Source organism: Drosophila bipectinata, chromosome 3L (genome assembly GCF_030179905.1).
Source record: "Drosophila bipectinata strain 14024-0381.07 chromosome 3L, DbipHiC1v2, whole genome shotgun sequence".
Taxonomy (NCBI): domain Eukaryota; kingdom Metazoa; phylum Arthropoda; class Insecta; order Diptera; family Drosophilidae; genus Drosophila; species Drosophila bipectinata.
Window position 1 is genome coordinate 16,515,453 of NC_091738.1, and position 20,774 is coordinate 16,536,226.

The following is a 20,774-nucleotide window of genomic DNA, read 5'->3' on the forward strand; positions in this document are numbered from 1 at the left end:
CATACAGATACATATGTATCACATAAACGCCACACAGTGGCGCTGCCTCACTCTAGCAGCTGCCGTCACTCCTCTCGAGTGGCGTTTCAATTAATTAGAAAAAGTTAAAGAAACGCCACGGCAAGAGGCAACAAAAAAAAATATACAAAAAGGAAAAAACAAATACCTACATAATAAAATGTAAGAGCGTATGTTGTAGTAGCAGCAACATCAGCAGCAGCAACAGCAGCAGAAGCGACGGCAGCAACACAGCAGCTGCGGTGGCGTTTTGGTGGAGCAGCGCGAAAGATGCCACCAATCCAGCCAAAGCGGTCAGTTGGGGAAAGCCGGGGGTGTGGGCTAAATGGGTGTGGGGGAGGGGGATGGCGGTTTCGACGGATGGATGATAAAACATTACCCAGCGTTGGCCCAACCTCTCTTTTCACTTCACGAGTTTCGTTCATGTTCATCAGGCTTTTCTTTCTTTTTTTTTTTTCAACGCCGAGGCAGCAGCGTAAACACTTTGCGACGTTCATGCTACTCCTGTTGTTGTTTTTGTTGTTGTTGTGTTGTTTATGGCAACAACTACACGTAGCAACACCCACGGCAGCCACAGTAGAAGTAGCAGGCCGCAGAAAAAGCAGCACCAGCAGCAGCAGCAACGTAGCAGCAGCAGCAGCAGCAACAACAGCAAGTAGCAGCATTGCAACAGCAGAAGCAGCAGCAGCAGCAGCAACAACAGTGCCTACAAATACATACATCGGCATTTACAACAACACGCAATAACAGCCATTTTTCTAGTTGTTAAGTTAATTTTTTCATGTTCTGCTGCTCGGAGTTGCCGTTGCCGTTGTCGTTGCTGCTGCTCCATAGATTGCTCCCATCTCGCTTGCACACGAGGCAACAGACCAGGGCAGCCAACGCCAGCAAACGGGTAATGTTGCCGCTGCCGCCTCGGCCACGAATCGCATTCACCGGCAAATGTTGTCGTCCCGTTCTGGCCCGCCACCAAACTGCCAGATACTTTATTTATGGTCACAGTGCTCAGATACTTTTTTTTTTTGGTGTGTGCTCTGACATTGCTGCTGCTGCTAGAGCTTTGCTCTGTTGCTGCTGCTGGTGGTGCTGGCCTCTACCTCACTCCCATGACGCAACCGGTTCTCGTGCCACACCGTCTCGCTCGCACTCGCAACACCACAGTGCCACACACAGCCCCAGCGCCAGCCCACTTATAATGATAATCATTATTGCCGTTGTTCGTTTCTCTGGTCGTGCTCCTCGTCGTCCGCCTCGTTTGCTACTTTTTGTTTTTCCACCTCTCAGATACATTTACAGATACACAGATACAGATACATCGACAAGCAGGGCAAATACGGCCAGACACAGATACGCACCACCACCACCACCACCATTGCGGCGACGAAGAGAACGCACCAACACCATCGTGGCGAGAGTAAAAATAAGGGGCGAAAACCCGTTTGGCTCTCTCGCTCTCACGCACACCACCAACCGTTCGTATCTGTGTGGCGGCGTATCTATGTATCTGTGTGTGCCGTATGCTCGTTCCGTGGTTGTTGTTGCTGCTTGGCGCTGTTTTCGATTGTCGGTTGTCGTGTAATTCCCATTTGTCGTACACTTTGTAGTTGCTCAAGAAACTCATGTTAGTCTACTTTTGACTGTTACGCAGATTGTTCGTATCGTTCGTGTGTCCGCTTGAGCCGCAACGCCGCACTGTGGAATTGGAATTGGGATTGGGATTGGTATTGGGATTGTGCCCGTGTTCTCTGCCCGCCGTCACCGTCACCGACACCGTCGCCGTCGCAGTCGTCGCTGCAGATTCCCAGATTCAGAATCAGATTCAGATACATCCGCACAGCCGCACAGGCACACAGATTTTTCAATTTTTCGATTCCGATTCCGATTCATTCGTGCTCGAGTCGGTACGAGAACGCCTTCGTTCGAGAACGTTTGCCTTTTTTTGGGGCATCGCCATTGCACATCCTCCGGATAGCTCTCCCATCTATCCTGTAACTCTCCGGTTGTGTTACGTTTCTCGATCGCCCCTCGTCGCGAATGCCTCGTAGTGCTGGCGATCATCTGGGCCACGTTCCTTAGCCGTCGGCAAGTGCAAGTTTTGAAAAATACAAAAAAAATAAATATGAATTAAAACACACTTACACTCGAAACTCTGCGTTCAAAAAAAAAACATAACTAAAACATAGTGCTAACTAAAGATTTGGATTCAACTTATAACTACTACAACGGATCACTTTCGGATTATTTGATTGTGCGCGAGTTTCCAAAACAAACAACATCAACAACAAACACCTCCGGAATCATCACCTCCTCCAGCTCCACCTCCAGCAACACCATCTCCATCGTCATCTCACCCACTGTGTCACTCTGTCGATCGGATCGTTACTTTAAGATTTGCTTTATAGTTTTAGTTAAAAGCAAAAATTAATATTAAATGACAGTGCACAGTAATGAAACCGGTATCAGTTTAGTAATGGTGCGTATTTCAATTTGTTTCTAATCGTACTCATCGCTTTCAAATATTTATGAGTTGTAAAACGTGAAAAACACGGATTGTATCTGATGTTAATGACTGAGTTTAGCCCGATTGGCATTCGCCCGCGGATAGTTACAATTAGATAGCACTCTCGGTTATTTTCGTTTATGCAAACTGGGCTAACTCGTTTTGCAGTGCACTTGTTGATCGAGTCTCGAAATCGACATTAAGATCATCAGAAATAAATCAGTGCAATTATACGAGTATACGAGTACACGTTTTTCCCTCCCCAGATGCCCAGACAAGTAGAAACACACAGAACCGTGTGGGGATTAGTCTTTGGGGCTCGCGATTCGCAGTTCGAATGCCTTAACAATCTGATTTGGCAAACGGAAGACATGGAGTTAAAAATAAACCAAAGAGAAGATGTTCGGTTCGATGGGTTGTCTGCTTTGAAAATGTCAGGACCACAGTTGCTACATCTATTCGAAAATTGCGGCTGCCAATTCGCCAAAAATCCCATTGGGCAATGTCTTTTGGTTGTTAACTAAGCACAGCAAGGTCATTGTAATCGTATGGTATTCCTTGCCGACTCTATCCTGGTATTTGAGAACCCCGATACAAGTTTTCATTATGCTTGTATGGTGGTGTAGGGTCCCTTATTGGAAATTTGATCCATTGCCTCTTTAACCCAAATGTAATCAATTCAAAGTCACTCAACACATGAAAGCATATACACTCTTGACTTGGGTATTCTAGATATAAACAATCTCCAAACTTTCCGAGGGGAAGAGCTAAAATAAACAAGCGATAATATTGGGGAGTTCTATAGAATATAGAGAGTTTCAATTCAAGGAATTCAGATTTTTTCAAACTTATTCTAACTATAACCACCGAGTAATGGAACTTAAGAACTTAATAGGAGAATAGAGTTTAAATTTATTTTACTTCAACATTTTGGAATGTATGTATGTATATCCCCTGATGAAATTAATGATGAACAACAAATCTCTTTGATTTAATTTTATATTACTTGGAAATTATTTCAAAATTATAATCTCAAAACAAAGAACCATTAAGCCCGGACCAGTAACCTCAGAGGTTCACTATAACCCAATAATTATTCTGGGAAATTTTCGTTTTTATTCTAGCATTCTAGTGATCTGATTCATGTTATACAACATGATTCTTTTTTACCAAATATATATAGAGCTATTGGAGCGTACGAGAGTAAATATGTACTTAGTAGGACCCTAGTCGGTGAGATAGCCGGATAATCATCGGCGGCTGATTCAAAGAGCCGACTGATAAGCCGGAACCGAAGTAGCAGTAGATCCATCCATCCAGGCAACACCGGGAATTAATTTTTAATCGCATAGGGCCACTTGAGTTGTCACTTGATGAAAGCACGAGACGAAGGCCCCGAACATCAATACTTTTTCAGGAGGGGGGCATTGGGGGATATGCAACAACATAGGCGGCAGCAGCAACGGCGGCGGCGGTATCAATCACGACGACCAATACGTACATGTTGCAGCTCTGTGACCGGCGGCCTGCGATAAAAATCGTATCTTACGCCTCGGATCATTTGTAAAATGTTAAACGGGAAGAGCAACGAGGAGAAAAAACAACAAAAAAAGTGAAAAACCAAAAAAAAATAAAAAAAAAAAAGAAGTTAAAGTTAACACGGGCAACCAAAGAGGCAGCGCGATAAACAAACCTGAAACTTGTTTGTAGAGACATGTCGCGTATATGCGAATGTGTACGTTGCTCTTGTGCCCTCCTGTTGTTGCTGTTGCACTGTTGCAGTTGTTGCTGTTGCAGTTGGCTGACTAAAAGTGTTGACAAAAGTGCGCGATAGGCTTATGCACACAAACATACACCGCATATATATGTGTATATAGTCAAGAGCTCCGATCCAGGCAGTCATTGGACAACTTACAATCAAATTGCTCTTAGGCCGTTGCCGTTGTCGATGTTGCAGTTGTTACTGTTGTTGCTGTTGTTGCTGTTGCCGCTGTCGTCGTTGGCAGCAATCGGCTGTGTAATTTAAATCAATGTTGTCAATCGAAAACATGATTTGTTGGTAATGGCGGCCCCACTTTGAAGATAGAAAAAAAAGGGGATAGGAGCCGGAGGCGTCTCTGGTTGGGGAGTTTCATTTTATTGACTGAGACAGCAGAAGGTTTCGGGTTCGGGTTGGGATCGGTATTGGAATTGGAATCGGAATCGGGGAATCGGAATCCCAACTTGAAGGGCCCACAGCCCACGGCTCTACCCTGGTGAAGAGTCGCGCTTATCGCGCTGATAAGGGGGCAACGTTTTTAATTAAGTTTTAGTGCCAGTTGGTAGCTCGGTACAGTAGACCATCTATTGAGTATTTTTCTGTCCCATCCCATCCCATACCTTTTCATTTTTTTTTTATATATATTTTTTATCCATCCAACTGAAGAAGCAGCGCTTTAATGGCCCGCCATAAACTTAAGAAATGGATCGGAAAAGACCACAAAGTAAAATATTTGTGCATCGTTTTTAAATTAGTTTCGTTTTTATACTTTTTGGTAAACAATGCTTATTAATGTTTATGGTGTTTGTTATGTTTTGTTGAGGGAGTTGATTTCTTAACACAAACATAAATCAATAAACTTTATAAACCAGAAAAGCAGGACTTTTTATAAGCCACAAAAAAAGGATAATTGGGGCTCTTAGTTTTAATTACTCTGAGGTTCTTTCTTTAGAAATAAACCAACCTTCTTTCATTCCTCTTTTTAGAATGCCGTTTCAACTCACCTTGCCACCTCGTCGCCCAACACGCCTCCAATCAACGCTCCACAGAGTCCGCCCTCGACGCTGCCCACGCTCGCCTGCCCCGCCGCCCAGCCACTCAGTGCCCCCGGTATCGGTGTCGGTCTAGGAGGCGTCTCCGGACCCGGACACAGCGGCATTAGCATGGTTACATCGACAGTGCCGCCGGGTGCTCGCTCCACATCGCCGTGCGGCCCGGTTGCCGGTCTTCCCGCCGGACTTCCAGTTGTCGGGGCTCCGCCTCCGGGTCCACACTCCTCCGCCCCGGGAGCGGCGCCGGCGCCCGGCTCGGGAAATCCCCCGCCCAACCGCTGCTGTGATACGGGTCGCACCATCTACACGGATCCGGTCAGCGGCCAGACGATCTGCTCCTGCCAGTATGACATGCTCAGCTACCAGCGACTAGCGGCCGCCGGAGGCGTACCGCTCGGCGTCTATCCGGAGGGCATGTCCGCCTACCTCTCCGGCATTGCAGCGGATCAGCCGCCGTTCTACGCCAATCCGGTAAGTTTCTAAAAAAATATTTTTAGCAATTTTAATCTCAGTATACACAGTGGAGAAGATATAGCTATAATTGTTCTAAAAATCCCCCTCAAAAAACTTTATAAAATGAAATCAAATTCCTTAAATACAAATACTTCTTAAAACAAGGGTGGACTTTAAAAAAAAGTTCTCAGCAAATACAAATTTTCCAAAATAGATTGCTATCTCTTAGATTCTCTTAAGGATATTATTTTCCTCAGTGTACCAAAAAGCCTGTTCATAAGTCATATGTCCCAAACAATGGCGCAATAAATTTGTGAATTTGTCCAGCCACGGACCGGGAGACCACCTTGGAAGTCAGATTCAGATTCAGAGTCCCAGTAAGAGTCAGAGTCTGAGTCGCATCGTCATTTGATCGTGTCCCCTTGGCCCTTGGAGTCTATGCTTCCGAACTTGTGCCACGGAGCCTACAGCAGAGCCTCGCTTGAAGCGATTTGTCAGGCCTGTGGGGCCACGCGGGTCCCACTGGCTGCGGTACTTAGGGCTTTAAGCCTATGCCTGACCTTTCGCTTGTCGGTGCACCTTTTGGCGATTTTTCAAGCCACATTGTTGCGAAATATTATTGCGACTTAAGACTCGATGTGCCAGGGCTAAAGCCAGAGTCAGAGCCAGAAACTGATTGTGAGGTTCACCTCCTGTCCGAATTTGTGGACACAATGGACCACGGCACGTCTTGCTCACCACATGTCCGGCGCTTCGCCGTCGGCCCTTTGTTCACCGGCATTGCTCTTCTAATAGCATCATGTAATTTGCCTTTGTTTGCCAACAATTCTATTCTGGCTACAATGTACTGGGAGACCACATGCGGAGCCCAGGAACTGGAAACTGGACCCGGGACCAGGGATCCTACACCCAGGACACCCAGTGTTACTGGCATGTGTTGTCAGTTGTTACAGTTCTGGTGAACATTTTGGTTTCCAGTCAATCGAATTCAAGTTGTAAATATTTTAGGAAATTTCTGTTGACTTTGACAGATGCAATTTAATGGCTATCTTGTGTCTAATTGTTTTTTTAAACTCTGGAAATTCTTAATTGCTTTGTCTCGGAATTGTTAGAGCCCTAATAATATGTTTGAATTAATCGGCAAATCGTTTGGTAGGCATTTCTGTTTCTTCTCGGTCCGCGGGCCCCAAATACAAACAGCGCCCATTAAATATGATCCGATAAAATGTCGCATTCAAAAGTGAACACATTAATTTATTTGCTTACAAGCCAAAAAGAAAAAAGTCTTTTAAAAGCTGACGATGACGGCACCACCGGCCACCAGCCCTCTCCGGGCTCCCAAAGAAACAGAAGCATAAACTCGAAACGAGCTGACGACTGTGAAATTGAAACTGAGAGTTTAATGAATGGCCCGTTGAGTATTTAGAATGGTGGCTACTGAAGATCAAGCAAAATTAAAAATCGCCATCCGAAAAGTGTGTGTCTGTGCTACAAACACTCTCCGATTGAAAAGAAATCCAATTTTTTGTTCTTTGAATTTTTATAAAACTTATAAGTAAGCTTATAATCGCCGTAAAGTGATTTAAGCTCAATCGATGTCCACCAATGGTGTTTCGACTAATCAAACATATACCTAATAAAATATTTCAAATGCTAATTTGCATATGAACTGGTTTAGTTTGAGATGAACACGAAAAAAAAAAAATGTGTAATAAAATTAGAAAAACCGGTCGTATACCAGTAGCTGTGATGTCGTATAAATTTAGTCATTGTCTTGCCCAAAAATTAACACAAAAAATTACAAAAAAAAAGAAGTCTCAAACAAAAAATAGCCGCATCGGAAGGCATCGATCAGTGATCCCAGTCGAGATCGAAGCACTCACTATCTCTGTGCTGACACAGCAGTTTAATAGGAAAACAATTTGATGGAAGTGTCATGTGGCACACACACGCGGCACTTGAGATTCTATGATCCGATCCAAAGAGGATTTACACGTAGCGTTTAAAAGACCAAACAGGTCGTGGGTCGCGGGCCGTGGCATCTGCTAAATAAATCATCTGGGGTCGTAATTAGTCACTTCAGTTCGTACCGCCGGCGCTAAACTGAAGCGATTCCTCTTTAAGGCACTGAGTTATATATACATCTCCTAGATATATTGCCGTAGTATAGTTGTAAAAGTGTCTGCTCAATGCGGTGGATTCATTACTTTGACACGAGCTGTCAAGCGGCTGTCAGTTTGCCGCATCGCGGGAATATATTTCCCATTCCCCATTACCATTTCTCATTCCAATTTTTACCCAAAAACTCCAAATGTGACTCCGGCTCTAAGGTGGATGATGATGATGAGAATGTCCCGGACTGGCCTGGTGTGGCATGGCCCGGTGGTGCAACCGCCGCCGCACAGAGGCATCGCTGTCATTTCAAATGGCAAGATACATTTGAAGAGCACCGCCCGCTAACAAATAGGCCGGGCCCAGGCCGCGCCCGGTGTTTTTCATCCGTTTTTCCATCTCGTTGTTGTTGGTAGTGGTGTTACTGTGCCTTTGGGGGCGTCGACTTGCCTCGCCGCCTCGTACCTTATTAATAAATTTGTCAACACGCAAGTGACAGGCTGTCATTCTGTCCGCCCTCCAAGAGTCCCGTTCCCATTCCCACTCCCATTTCCCAGGCCGCTCCATTCATCCGTTCATCTACTTATCCGTAGAAGTCCAAAATTGACTGCGTCCTCGACGCATATGTTGCATCCTGCACACTCACTGACACTCGGATAGATTAATTTTGTTAATTGTTCAACGACGCCCTTAATTTAAAAGGGATCACTTATCATTCACAAAACAAGGAAAATGTTTTAATTGTTAACTCGATAAGGATCAACATTTAGGATATCTAGTTTAAAGAATAGAATTTTACAGAACTCTAAAGTTTCTCAAAAAACCTCTATAATAAAGTCTTTGCTCATTTGAGTGGCCCAAGAGTCCTTCCTTTGTGGGGGGGAATGGGTGTTTTTAGGCACTTGACGCTTTTGGGCCAGTAGCCAAAATGGTATATTGACTTTTCCCCAGTTTAAGTGCCGCAACATCATCAACGACAACAATGCAAGCATGAAATTTCACACTCGACAACATAGTCGCTATGGGTTTTGCTGCCGAACAGCAACAAAGGACTCGAAATGTGCGGTGTATACGCTTTCTCCATATCCTGTGGGAGCTACAAAAACTTTTGCCGCTGGCAAGTTTTCTACAAAATGTAGCAGAAAGCAACTACAAATCGGGGCCCATACACACTACCTACTATGTGTGTGTGTATATAGTAGCTATACCTCCCCCTCTATTTGGACTGAAAACAACCCCTCAGATTCAGGGGAATACAGACTCCCGACTGCCCCGAATCCCGGGCACATCCTGGCCTGGCCTCCTTGGAACTCCTTGCTACATGCACTGATTTGTCAACTTTCAAAATGTCGAAGTGTTGTCGTGTTGTTCTCGGGGGTTGCTGGCTCTAATGGTAAGGTGTCGGCGGGTCGATGGGTGGAGTGGGTGGCCTTAGTGGGTGGTGTCATGCCTTGGCCTGGGCAAAGTACTAAATACATTTACTGCTAGCACCAATCTCATTGTTGTTGCCGTAAGTGTTGTGGAAAGTTTTTGTGTTGCTGCCGTTGTTGTTTGGCTTTTTGGCAAAGTTGAAAATGTTCGTTAACAGTAAATTTTGCACTCTTATACCCACACACACACCACACACAAAAAGGCAAAAAGGAAGTGTGCCGGAGTGTGGGTCTGAAAGCCTGAATGGGGCTGCCCTGGCTGCCTACAACAAACAAATTAGCAGTCATGGCAACGCATACGAACAACGTACAAACAAACAGGCAACACGACCAGCAGCAACATCACCAGCAACCTCAGAGCCGTACAACTTTATAAGCAAGTTGTGAAAAAAAGTGTCATCGGGCTGTGAGCTCCAGATTTTGTATTGTATATTTTGTATATAATTGATAGATTTTGTCAAAGTGTAGATTAACTTGCCTAGGACATGGCACATTCTTTGGCGCAACTTAAACTCCACGCTGTCGTCAATTTCAATTTCAATTTCGATTTCGATTCCGACTTCAATTCCAAATACTCGTACGAATCCGATTCCATTCATTCTTCGCTGTACAGGCGGGAATGCGGCGGGCAAACGTGCGTTTATTTTTAAATCGAAGCAGCAATTAATTAACTCGACCCGTCATTACGCGCATCGCTCAAATCGTGGCGCATCAAGGCGACAGACCACAGGAGCCGGAGCCGTATCCGTACCCGTAGCCCCTCTTTATCCGCCATCGGGGCCCATTGACGTTTTGGCGTGAAGGGTACACAGTCGCAGAATTTCCTTAGTAATGAAGACAAAAGTCCCAGTCCCCAGACCCCGGTCTCTGGTCTCCATTCTCATTCCCATTTTAATTTGAATTATTTAATTTGCCCGCAAAGGAAGACGATGGCCTGATGAGCAAATAAGTAAATGGCAAACCGCACTTTCCGATGCGTGAAACGACGCACTCCGGTCAGTTGTCGGATCAGACATCTCCTAACCACTTGAGATGCTTGTGGCAAGTAGCTACCACTGGCCGGTGGTCACTCATTTATGTGCTTCCGTGGGCGGGGAAAGTATCTCAAGCTTATCCCTCAAAAAAACCAACATAGACCTTGTCAAATATTTAATTTTTATTGCCTTTAAGATTAATGGAATACTTATTATGAATTGGATTTAGCTTTAAATTTATTACTCGAAGAATACACTTATCGGTTAAACAAATCTGTTCATTAGGTTTTCAGTTGTATGATTTATGAGGGAATCACGTCACCGTTGTATGGTTTCACGGGAAGACCGCAAGTGTTTTCCTTGTGTCTTGGAGAACTTTGAAATACAGAGTTCACCGAGGGGGGTCACATTTAATTTAATACTTAAATCGTAGAAACAAGCCTTTGTGACAAAACTACATACAAACATTTGGCAAATGCATTGGCATAGCTGGCGAGGAACAAGCCATCTATCGCCACTATACGATCTGCGTTACAACGCTTTTACAATTGCCGTTGTCGTCGCCGATGGTAATGCAATATTTAACTTCAAAACTAGTTGCATCTGTGCGGTGGCTCTGGCTGTTGCTGCCGTTGATGTTGCTGCTATAAGTGCTGCAACTGTTGCTGTTGCAGTATTGGTAATAATAAACGCAGACGCAAACATGTCGAATGTTGTTAATATTAACCACCGCCAGCGCAAATCCCGTGAGTTGAATCGATTCGAGCGTGAGGTGCTGCCGTTCAAATAGTTGCCTGCTACTGTTGCATCCTCTCGGAAAGAGATACTTTTGCTGGTAGCCGGCTGGCAACAATTTATTATATGCGCTTTACCCGCATGAACATGGCCTCTACACGCACTCCGAAAGCTGCCAAACACGCACGACACAGATTTTGTTTTATTTTTCTTTTTTTTTTTGGCGGATCGGATCGGGATCCGGGATCCGGGCTAACTTGGGCAATCTGGGCAATCTGGGCAACCTGGGCAACTTGAATCCTCCTCCTCGACTTTTGGCCAATTCCTGTGTGATAGCCGGGCGTGATTATTGTAAAGGTTGTAAAATGTAAACCGGTTTCGATCCCTCGATTCCGAGGCTCCATTGAGAAATAGGAGCGGGCTGTGTAATTTAATATAGTCTGTCCCGAAAACGCTGTCCATGTTCGGCTAACTGACTTCTGCAAACGTCCAGGGGTCGGCAAAGTCTCTTTCTGCCACTGAAAGAAAAGTTTCTGAAAATTGTGATCCATTATTTCTTTCATTTTATGAAACTATGTAACTGGGAGTTTTTAAAAGTGCAGGACCTGTCAAAGGGCCTTGGCCCTGGAGTTGGCCCGGTCGAAAAGATCTGTGGCTGTTGCTTTTGCTGTTTATCAGTCTATCGCCGCTGTACTCGCACTCACCACATGCTGCGCAAACGAGTCTCCGGAGAAGGAGGAGGAACCTTTTTGGCCAGACTGCGATTGCAACTTCAACTCCTACTCCGCCAGCAAGTCAATGGTCGATGGTCGGCGATAGCGATGTTGCAACATCAACAGCCAAAGCAAGAGCAACATTTTCGTGTTGGCGACATAAAAATATTTCCGCTTTGCCAGACACTCGTCGCGCCAACCAGACAATAGATTCTGGGATTCTGGGACCTGCATTCGGGTATCCGTATCCTGTCGTTGTCCTGCGGTGCCTTGTAGATCCCTATCTGGCTGGTTCTTATTGATTTGGCATCTTGTTTTTGTACCCCCGCTGCTTAGTCATAACTGCAGAGGTGAACTACTTGCCCAGATGATGGCTTTAGTTAGTGTTTTAGTTAGTTTATGTGTCTTATATACATATGTATGTTTGTACATATATCGTAGCTGTCGTACAGCTGCTGCTGTCGATCGGTCCGCCATTATCGCTTCAACAGCTGGCAAATGTCGCATTGAATTGCGACAAGACAAAAGTAGATAATTGTCGTGTTAAACTTAATCGGAGCTCTATATATATACATATATATACATTACATGGCAGTCCCACGCCTATCAGTGCCAAAGTCTGTGTTCCTAAATGTTTTCTGTGATTTCTATCAACTGTCTAATGACAGTACTGGCTGTCATGTCACCATAAAGCTACATAGTACTTTGCGATTAAAAAGACAACCTCGGAAAACTCCCCGAATATATAGAACAATGCAAAGGCGATCGCAGCTCTAAAGTCACTGTCAGAGTGTCACGACTTGGTCACATGTTAGACTGATGCTGGCTTATCACGGAGCTTCAAGACAGTGGATCGAAAATCTGTTTAAAATATTCCATAATATTATTTTTAATTTTTATTCTTGGAATTAAAAATATATTTTAAACAGAAGCCCACTGTGCTGATAACAATGTGACATCTCAAGCCATCCATCGGCACAAATATGTTGTTTAAATGATTTGTTTAACATGATTTTTTATAATTTTGGTTCAAGGTCTGGCCCATTGCCCCTTGAGGTTAAGCCTAAAAAAAAATTCGTCTGGAGATTTGTCTAAAAATAAATAATTAATATTCTTTTACTGTCTCGTTTCAGGCTGGCATCGATTTGAAGGAGAATCTGGTGGCCGGAGCAACACCCTGGCCATATCCATCGATGTATCATCCGTACGATGCGGCCTTCGCCGGCTATCCGTTCAACAGGTGAGAGGCTTAGTCATCTAGCATATAGTGTAGTATCTGTATCTGAATCCGACAGATACTTCCCCCAACCATTCCAATAAACCAAACTCAGATGGTGGTCCGCTGAAAGGCGTCGATCGAACGTGAGTTGCAAGCAATTTTCGATCAAGAATGGACATTCAATGTTGAGTGTTGAGTATTGAGGTTCTCCAGGCAGGCTGGCTGGTTGGCTGGCTGGAAGGCAGGTGCGTGCAGGTGCATTCAAATGCCGTTTTCGGAAAAGTGCGTTCGAATAGTAAAAGTCTGGCATATTGGCACGCAGGCGCAGTGGCATTCGAAACTCGAATTTCCCCTGCATTCACATCGGCAATTCATGGGCTTGTAATTGATCGTATGCACGTCGGCGGTGGCCGCTTCCGCCGATCGAAACGCACCTAAAAATTACAGAAACAGAAACTGCATTCGGTAGCCGAAGTGACATAAATTTCCAAACACAATTGCCGGTTAAACAATCGACAACATCCCGTCACGTCAACTCACGTTCGGACAGGTACAACGCTATGCCCATTGTTTTCACTGTAATTGACACTCATAACAAAATTTGATAGTTGACTCATGCATTGGCTACTGTTTTCTGTTTATTGTTTGATGGTTGTTGTTTCTTATATTTGTTGTCTATCAACCATATTCGCCATAAATCAATTTTAAGTTATTTCGCGATGACGTGCCGCAAGCTGCTGGCAAAGCTGGCCGTTAAGCTGGCGAATTCAATTCAAAATTCAGGAGGAATATTCGCGCGAAATGCCACTACTGGGCCCCACCTTCAAATACTTTAAAACAATTTAAGCAGCGGTGGGGGCGTTGTTGTCGTCACCAATCATTTACAGTGAGCTGATAGGAAAATTAAAAAAATATATTCAGCTGTCAGGTGATCAAAGGCAGAGTGCCTGTCTGCGCAGGTGTTTCGCACTCGGCGACACTTTGCATTCGAAACTCAAATTAATTAATGCAGCGTACGCCGCGTCCGACCGCGAAAAGAGCAACCGCATCCATAGGCACACATCCACATCCCCCACATATATGTATGTATATTTACATACATATATCTTCATCCGAAAGGCATTATATTCCTCTATAGCATCCAGTTGACATCGTTGTCATCATCCTCTCGGTCCGGATCGGGCAGCTGTCTGAAAACTACAAATGAGACAGCTACACATGTATGCGATTTCTCTCCCCCGACGGTGTTTTGCATTCTCTACAGAGTAAAAAATATAAATTATAAAAAATAATGGGCTAACTTTTAACTCTGGAGATAGCATAAAGCTCTCTTTTTCTCTCAGTGTATATAATTATTTCGGTATATATGTATATCCCTATATTCAACCCGATGTATATATGGCAATATACTAAAAACGTTCATGTTAACTGCCCACAAAAAGCGATAAAGGACAGTTGTTGTCCACGCAGTGGCATGCAGCGACATTCGGGCATCGACCATCGATGGGGAAATGCATTCAAAAAGCGGCGATAGGAGTGGGGATACCGGGAAGGATAGAGTGATTCAGGGACATACATATGGGGGGGACGAGAGGCCATGTGTCAGACCGCAAACTGCAGAGGCATAAATGCCGGTGACCGGCCCAGGGGAGGTAGCATGCAAATGCGTTTATGATGAACAAATTTAACGCAGAACAAAGCCAAACCCGCCCACTACAGAGCGGTTTAACAAATTGTTGCAACAATTGTTTGTTGGCTGCAACAAAACATTCCCGGCCCTGGGCCCCGGGTCGGTGGCGCATATTTAAAGAAGTTGAGCGGCAGAACGACCTGGCAACAGCTGGGGCATGCATTCCATTTTGGCCTTAATCACCTGCCGGCAGTTCACGGAATGGGCAATGGTCGTCCGTCGTTGTCGGTTGCCGGTGGCCGGTTGCCGGTGGCCGGTTGCCGGTTCAGGGTTTCAAAGTTTCCTCCTCATCGTGCCAAATGATGTCCACACCAAGCTCTAACCGTTTTTAATTTGAAAATTTCTTTTAGCTACGGCATGGATCTGAACGGAGCCAGGAGAAAGAACGCCACCCGCGAGACCACGTCCACACTGAAGGCCTGGCTGAATGAGCACAAGAAGAACCCCTACCCCACCAAGGGCGAGAAAATAATGCTGGCCATTATCACCAAGATGACGCTGACGCAGGTGTCCACGTGGTTCGCCAATGCGAGAAGAAGACTGAAAAAGGAGAACAAGATGACCTGGGAGCCAAGGAACCGGGTCGACGACGATGATGCCAACATCGACGACGACGACGACAAGAACACGGAGGACAATGATCTGCTAGGTAAGCTTAAAAATTATATTGCTTATATTCTAAGAACTAACTAATCCTGTAATCCTGAGTAACCTTTTCAAGAAAACACTCCCATCCAATGTACCAATATTTAATTGCAAATTCCGATGTCTCTCTTCTTACAGATGCCAAGGATTCGGGTGTGGGCTCCACGGACGACAAGGACCGTTCGGGACGCCTGGGTGACATGCTGGCGGATCGGCCGGGAGAGAGCAACAACAGCGAATGGTCCGAATCGCGGCCCGGATCTCCCAATGGATCTCCCGATCTGTACGACAGACCCGGCAGCATGCCGCCGGGCGCCCATCCGCTCTTCCACCCCGCCGCACTGCACCACCACTTCCGACCGCCGGCCGGCTCGCCGCCAGACATCGCCGCCTATCACCACCACCAGCAACAGTTGCTGCAACAGCACCAGCAGGCGCAGCAGAACTCGCTGCAGACGGCGGTGGGCGGAACGGCGAAGCCCCGCATCTGGTCCCTGGCCGATATGGCCTCCAAGGACAGCAAGGATTCTAGTTCGGGGGCCAGCAAGGAGAGCCTAGCCGCAGAGCTGCCACCCACGCATCCCGGATTCTATGGACATCCCGGCCAGCAGCCGTCACCGGGCAAGATCCTGTCGCCTTTGGCCGCCAGAATACCCAATTATGCTCCCTATGTGCGCCCGGACTTGTACCGTGGATTCTATGGCCCAGCTGCTGCGCATCTGAGTGCACCGACGCAGGAGTTTCTGGAGCACCAGAGGACCTTCGGCGCCAGTCTGGCGGCCCACAACGGACCGCTCGGAATGAATCCGCTCTTGTGGAAAGCGGCTGTGTCCGGAGCGGCCAATGGCCCTCACTTTGCCCCCCTGAGCTTGACGACAACGGGCAGTGGCGGACCCGGCGGTGTGGCACCGCCTGGTCAGGTGGCCCCGCCCCCAGTGGCCTCGCCCTCCGCCTCCAGCTCATCCTCGTCCATGGGCTGCGACGTGGTGCACATACCAACCACGAGCGGCCAGTCAGCGGCCCAGCACATGATGGGCCCAATCTCCAGCAACTCCACCGCCTCCTCGTCCAGCTCCCACTCCGGCAAAATCTCGCCCGGGGTGAATGTGACCTCGCTGAGTGCAAAGCCATGACATCCATCGGCTTCCCCGGACCCGACGGACCAGGCTGATTCAATGGCGGCCGCCGCAGCTGCCGCCAACTCCCCTATTTCCGCCTTCCGTTCGCTGATCGCCTTCCGGGAGCAGCAGAAGCTGACGCTCCTGCGGCCATAGTCACTGAATCCAATCCGATTTTGGTTCCGATTCCCGGGCTTGAAAGGTATATATTTACACTTTCGGACAATAATTTACAATGTGATTATTCGGTATTTTGATTAACGCCGCTTATACCAAATAGCAAGCAAAAAAAAATTAAACCCGCTGAAACGCAGCGGTTCCTTTGACACGGGTCCCTTCCACTCAAAAAAAAAAAAAAAACAAATAAATACAGAGAAAAAAAAAACAAAAAATACAAGGAAATATATATACATGCATAAACGTATATAGAGAAAAATCGAAAAAGTGTCGAAAATGAAAAATCGAAAACCCAAACCGCTGCCCCAGACGTTGTGCAATTTTGTGGAGAAGATAATCCAAAAACCATTTGAAGATACGTTAATTTAATTACATACAACTTATGCAATCAGAGCTTATAGGATGTAAATTGGAAAGATATAGCAGGGGCGACATCAATGAATAACAAATAACATACTATCCGACTATCCGACCACAAAAAAAAAAAAAACTACAAACGGCAAAACCATAACATCCGCTAAATAATAGAAGCACAATTCTTTAACAGCATTGCGAACAACTTATATAGTTCACTAATTACCCATTATTTTCCTATAAGTTTTGTGTCATTTTCCAACATAATATTCAGTTAGCGGTCACCGTTAATCATAGCCCTAAGCAAGGACCCTTAAACATATCAATTCAAGTTTGTAACCCCCTTATATAGACATCCTTCCGCAGAATGCCCCAAAACCCAAGCCAAATGTACACGAGCAATCATTGATTTAGCTGTTATTGTTTTTATCGTCTTAAGTTATCAATTTGTTCCTGTCGTTTATAAATTTAATTTATTTTACATTGTGTGTATCATAATTTGGAGTGTAATTATTTCCTAAGCTAGATTTCCATGTATTTGCTGTACTTTATGCACAAGTTGTAAGTATATAAGCTCGCGTAACTGTAGCGCCCTAAGCGTAGTGTAAATTAGTAAAACTGTATATACTTATAATTAAAGAACGATAATGAGACACATTAAACAAAAGCCACAATTATTGGTATAAATAAAAAAACATGCATTTTTAATTGTTAATTATAGAGAAAAGTTAGAGGTTATAGTCAAGTTAAAAAAAAAAAAAACAAAAACTAATACACGGTTCGAAAGGAATTCTCCTTCATATTAGACTTAACATCATCAAGGTTTGTGTTTTTTACGCGTGACATTGGTGGTTTTTAAAAACGTTAATTTTAAAGGAATGGAAAAATTAAAATTTGTACTTTTTAAGAATATTATAATTTAATTTATACAAGTAAAATGTTTTATTCCTCCTTTTCTTTCTCTAAAAATTCTCTATCGAAGTAATATGTAATATCCTTTTCATGGAGCGGAATGATATTCGTGCAGATCAAGATTATGTTGGGTCGGAGAATGCTTAGAGATGTTATAGACTTTTTAGTCTGCTTGCCTACTTAATCGGTGGTATGGCCGTAGGTTTGTTGTTGTTGTTTTGCCAAAGCACAAAAATATGCAACAAAAATATGTTGCTGAGAATCCTAAACGATATGGATTAAAGGTTTATTTATTTATTTATTTATTTATTTATTTATTTATTTATTTATTTATTTATTTATTTATTTATTTATTTATTTATTTATTTATTTCGCCAACGGACAAATCCTTACATGGCTACATAATAACAACTTACACCTAATAAATAAAACTACAAAATTAACAAAAACTTAATAAATGCCGTATTACCTTGCGTTTTAACACACCCTTATCTGAGCCCCACTCAATTCGGAGGCTAGGCGGCAAAGAATTAAAATAAGAAAGAGCCCGCTCTATCGGCTCATTTAAAAGATAATTGGCCCTATGACACTTGACCCGAAAGGGGGTAAAGGTACGAAGATCCCTTTGAGGAACATTAAAATTAACGAGTCCCAACAAAAAAGGACAATCAATGTTATCAACAATTAAATTATTTAAAAAAGTTAACGCTGCCAGTTTACGCCGATCCTCCAACGTGCAAACGTTCAAAAGAAGGCAACGGCTCTGGTATGAAGGAACAGGATCCTGAAACCTTAGAGGCAGAAGTGCAAATTTTAAAAATTTTTTCTGGAGTCGCTCAATTCGGTTGGAACGAACTTTACACTCCGGATTCCAAATGATTGAGGCGTATTCCAGCCTCGACCGAATGAATGCAGCATAGACGCTGAGGCTCGAGTATGGACTTTTGAACTGGTTCACGTGCCTCTTAACAAAGCCCAGCATAGCATACGCTTTAGGTAAAATGTAGTCTAAGTGACCCGAAAATTTAAATTTGCTGTCGAATAAGACACCAAGGTCTAACACCTCTTCTTTAGCTGCCAAATTATAATTATTGATGGAATAACCCGTACAGATTTCAAGAGACCGCCTACTGTAACGGGTAAACATACACTTAGATAAGTTTAATGGAAGAAGATTGCGGCAGCACCATGAGTAAACTCTGGATATATCCTCCTGTAACAAGTAACTGTCACTAATGCAGCTAATCTCTTTATAGATTTTAAGGTCATCCGCATGCATTAAAAAGTGCGAATGACGAAAGCATGACGAGATGTCATTAATGAAAATGATAAATAGAAGAGGTCCAAGAGAGCTGCCTTGTGGAAGACCAGAGGAGGGTACTGAAGGTTAGTAAAAGTAGTAAAAATCTAAAGGTTAGTTAAATCGTGGGTGGAAGGGATGAGTACCGGGTATAATATAGTCGGGAAACTCGACTATAGCCGTCCGTTCTTGTTTTTTTAGTATATTTTTTTTTAAATAAAAACATATTAAGGTCAAGTAATTATTTTTATTTTTTTTTTATTTTAGTGAAGTTAGAAGTTTAAAAAATTTTTTTTTTTCTCTCAAACAACTAAATTTTTAATAAGTGATTATCGTTGAACCGTGAAGTACTTTTTATTCGTACTTTTTATTCATTCATGCACCTATACCTCGCCAATTACCAAGTAATTGGTTTTCTGGATGTTTCGGGGGCTTGACCCCATCATTTCAAGCTTTTTTTAAGTGATCAATTGCGGCATCGACTGCGATATCGACTACTTTTCCAATTGCATAGCCTACAACAATTGCCAAAATAGGGAAGGCTCTTGGCTTAATAGGAGTTTTCATTTGGGAGCGTATCCTCGACGCAAGGTCCTTTAAATGTGTTCTAGTAGCATCCGAGCGATTTTCCACGGCAACTAGCCTGCAATCTTCGACAGGCTCGGATTCTTTGCAAAGATTCGGGAAGCGACCATCGACTCCTTCGGAGCAATATTCTCCAGACAAACCTTTAAACACATAAAGGGGCTCGTCAGCTTTTGGAGAGCAGCTATAAAGGCAAGTCATCCATTGGTGAGTCCAGCCATCCTTTTGGGACATGGCTACGGCGCAACCCACGTGGCTGCTGGCACCCACCATCATTCTCCGGAAGTGACTCACCTCTCCGCTAAAAACAACACAGAAATTCATAGAATATCAATTAATATTTTTCATTAATACTCACTCAGTGTTTTTAGAGGATCCACCAACCACATTCAGCACACTCGCGTGTTTGTTCTGTTCGTACCAAGTGTACATTTGCGACTTTACAACCATGAAGGCATTCTGAGCCTTTTTAAACTTGTTGTAAACTGATTGAAAGCCGGGGTTTTCATATTCAGAAGTGGAGAAACACTCCTTAGGGGCATGAAGGGTACAGCGTTTAACCAAATGGCTGGCTACTTCCTCTAAGTCATGGTCCCACCTCAGCTTAAGCATGGCTCCGGATCCGGGAATTCGGTTCACCATTCCGGAAGCTACCAAGTTTCGGAAAATATTGTGCTGATTAACAATATGTGTTCTCAGTTTGGTTGACATGGGGTGGAGTCTTAGGTCCTTCCCGCAACTGGACGGTTGTATCTGCAAGAAAGCTAATAATGATTTTATTTTGAATCATTATTTTGAAACTTACTTGCGTACTGTTGCAGCCAATGTGCGGCAATGTCAAATTCGCTGGACAGTCCTTTACCCTGCAAAATCGGTTTGGATCAGCATTGTGATCAGAATAGTTTCCATGGAACGAGGCTCCCAGGGAAGCAAAACCAAACACAATTACTGCTCCCATGAAAATACATCTTTCGGGTTCCATGTTTCTTTCAACACTAAATTCCTCAATCTTCAAAATTCATTCAATT

General features: G+C 44.2%; 2 protein-coding genes across 2 annotated transcripts; one reads left to right on the forward strand and one right to left on the reverse strand.

Moving 5' to 3' along the window:
• The first annotated feature begins 1,630 nt into the window (after positions 1–1,630).
• On the forward strand, positions 1,631–16,786 carry mirr (iroquois-class homeodomain protein mirror). Its single transcript, XM_017235544.3, has 5 exons — positions 1,631–2,491; positions 5,264–5,800; positions 12,880–12,986; positions 15,006–15,304; positions 15,439–16,786. Exons 1-5 carry the CDS (start codon positions 2,450–2,452, stop codon positions 16,431–16,433), a joined length of 1,980 nt encoding a protein of 659 aa, XP_017091033.2. The 5' UTR covers positions 1,631–2,449; the 3' UTR covers positions 16,434–16,786.
• A 2,673-nt stretch (positions 16,787–19,459) lies between these two features.
• On the reverse strand, positions 19,460–20,749 carry LOC108121432 (antigen 5 like allergen Cul n 1-like). The gene is made up of 3 exons (XM_017235510.3): positions 20,552–20,749; positions 20,105–20,499; positions 19,460–20,047 (listed from the first exon to the last, which is right to left on the reverse strand). The coding sequence occupies exons 1-3, from the start codon at positions 20,726–20,728 to the stop codon at positions 19,609–19,611; spliced, it is 1,011 nt and encodes a 336-aa protein (XP_017090999.2). The 5' UTR covers positions 20,729–20,749; the 3' UTR covers positions 19,460–19,608.
• Positions 20,750–20,774: the final 25 nt, after the last annotated feature.

Bases quoted from the DNA above. Each gene is read 5' to 3' on its own strand.
- mirr (XM_017235544.3), top strand. From the start codon at position 2,450: ATGACAGTGCACAGTAATGAAACCGGTATCAGTTTAGTAATG. The intron at 2,492-5,263 runs GTGCGTATTTCA...TCCTCTTTTTAG, and splicing joins CCGGTATCAGTTTAGTAATG to AATGCCGTTTCAACTCACCT. The intron at 15,305-15,438 runs GTAAGCTTAAAA...CTCTTCTTACAG, and splicing joins GGAGGACAATGATCTGCTAG to ATGCCAAGGATTCGGGTGTG.
- LOC108121432 (XM_017235510.3), bottom strand. From the start codon at position 20,728: ATGGAACCCGAAAGATGTATTTTCATGGGAGCAGTAATTGTGTTTGGT. The intron at 20,500-20,551 runs GTAAGTTTCAAA...GCTTTCTTGCAG, and splicing joins TTGGCTGCAACAGTACGCAA to ATACAACCGTCCAGTTGCGG. The intron at 20,048-20,104 runs GTGAGTATTAAT...TGTTGTTTTTAG, and splicing joins GGATCCTCTAAAAACACTGA to CGGAGAGGTGAGTCACTTCC.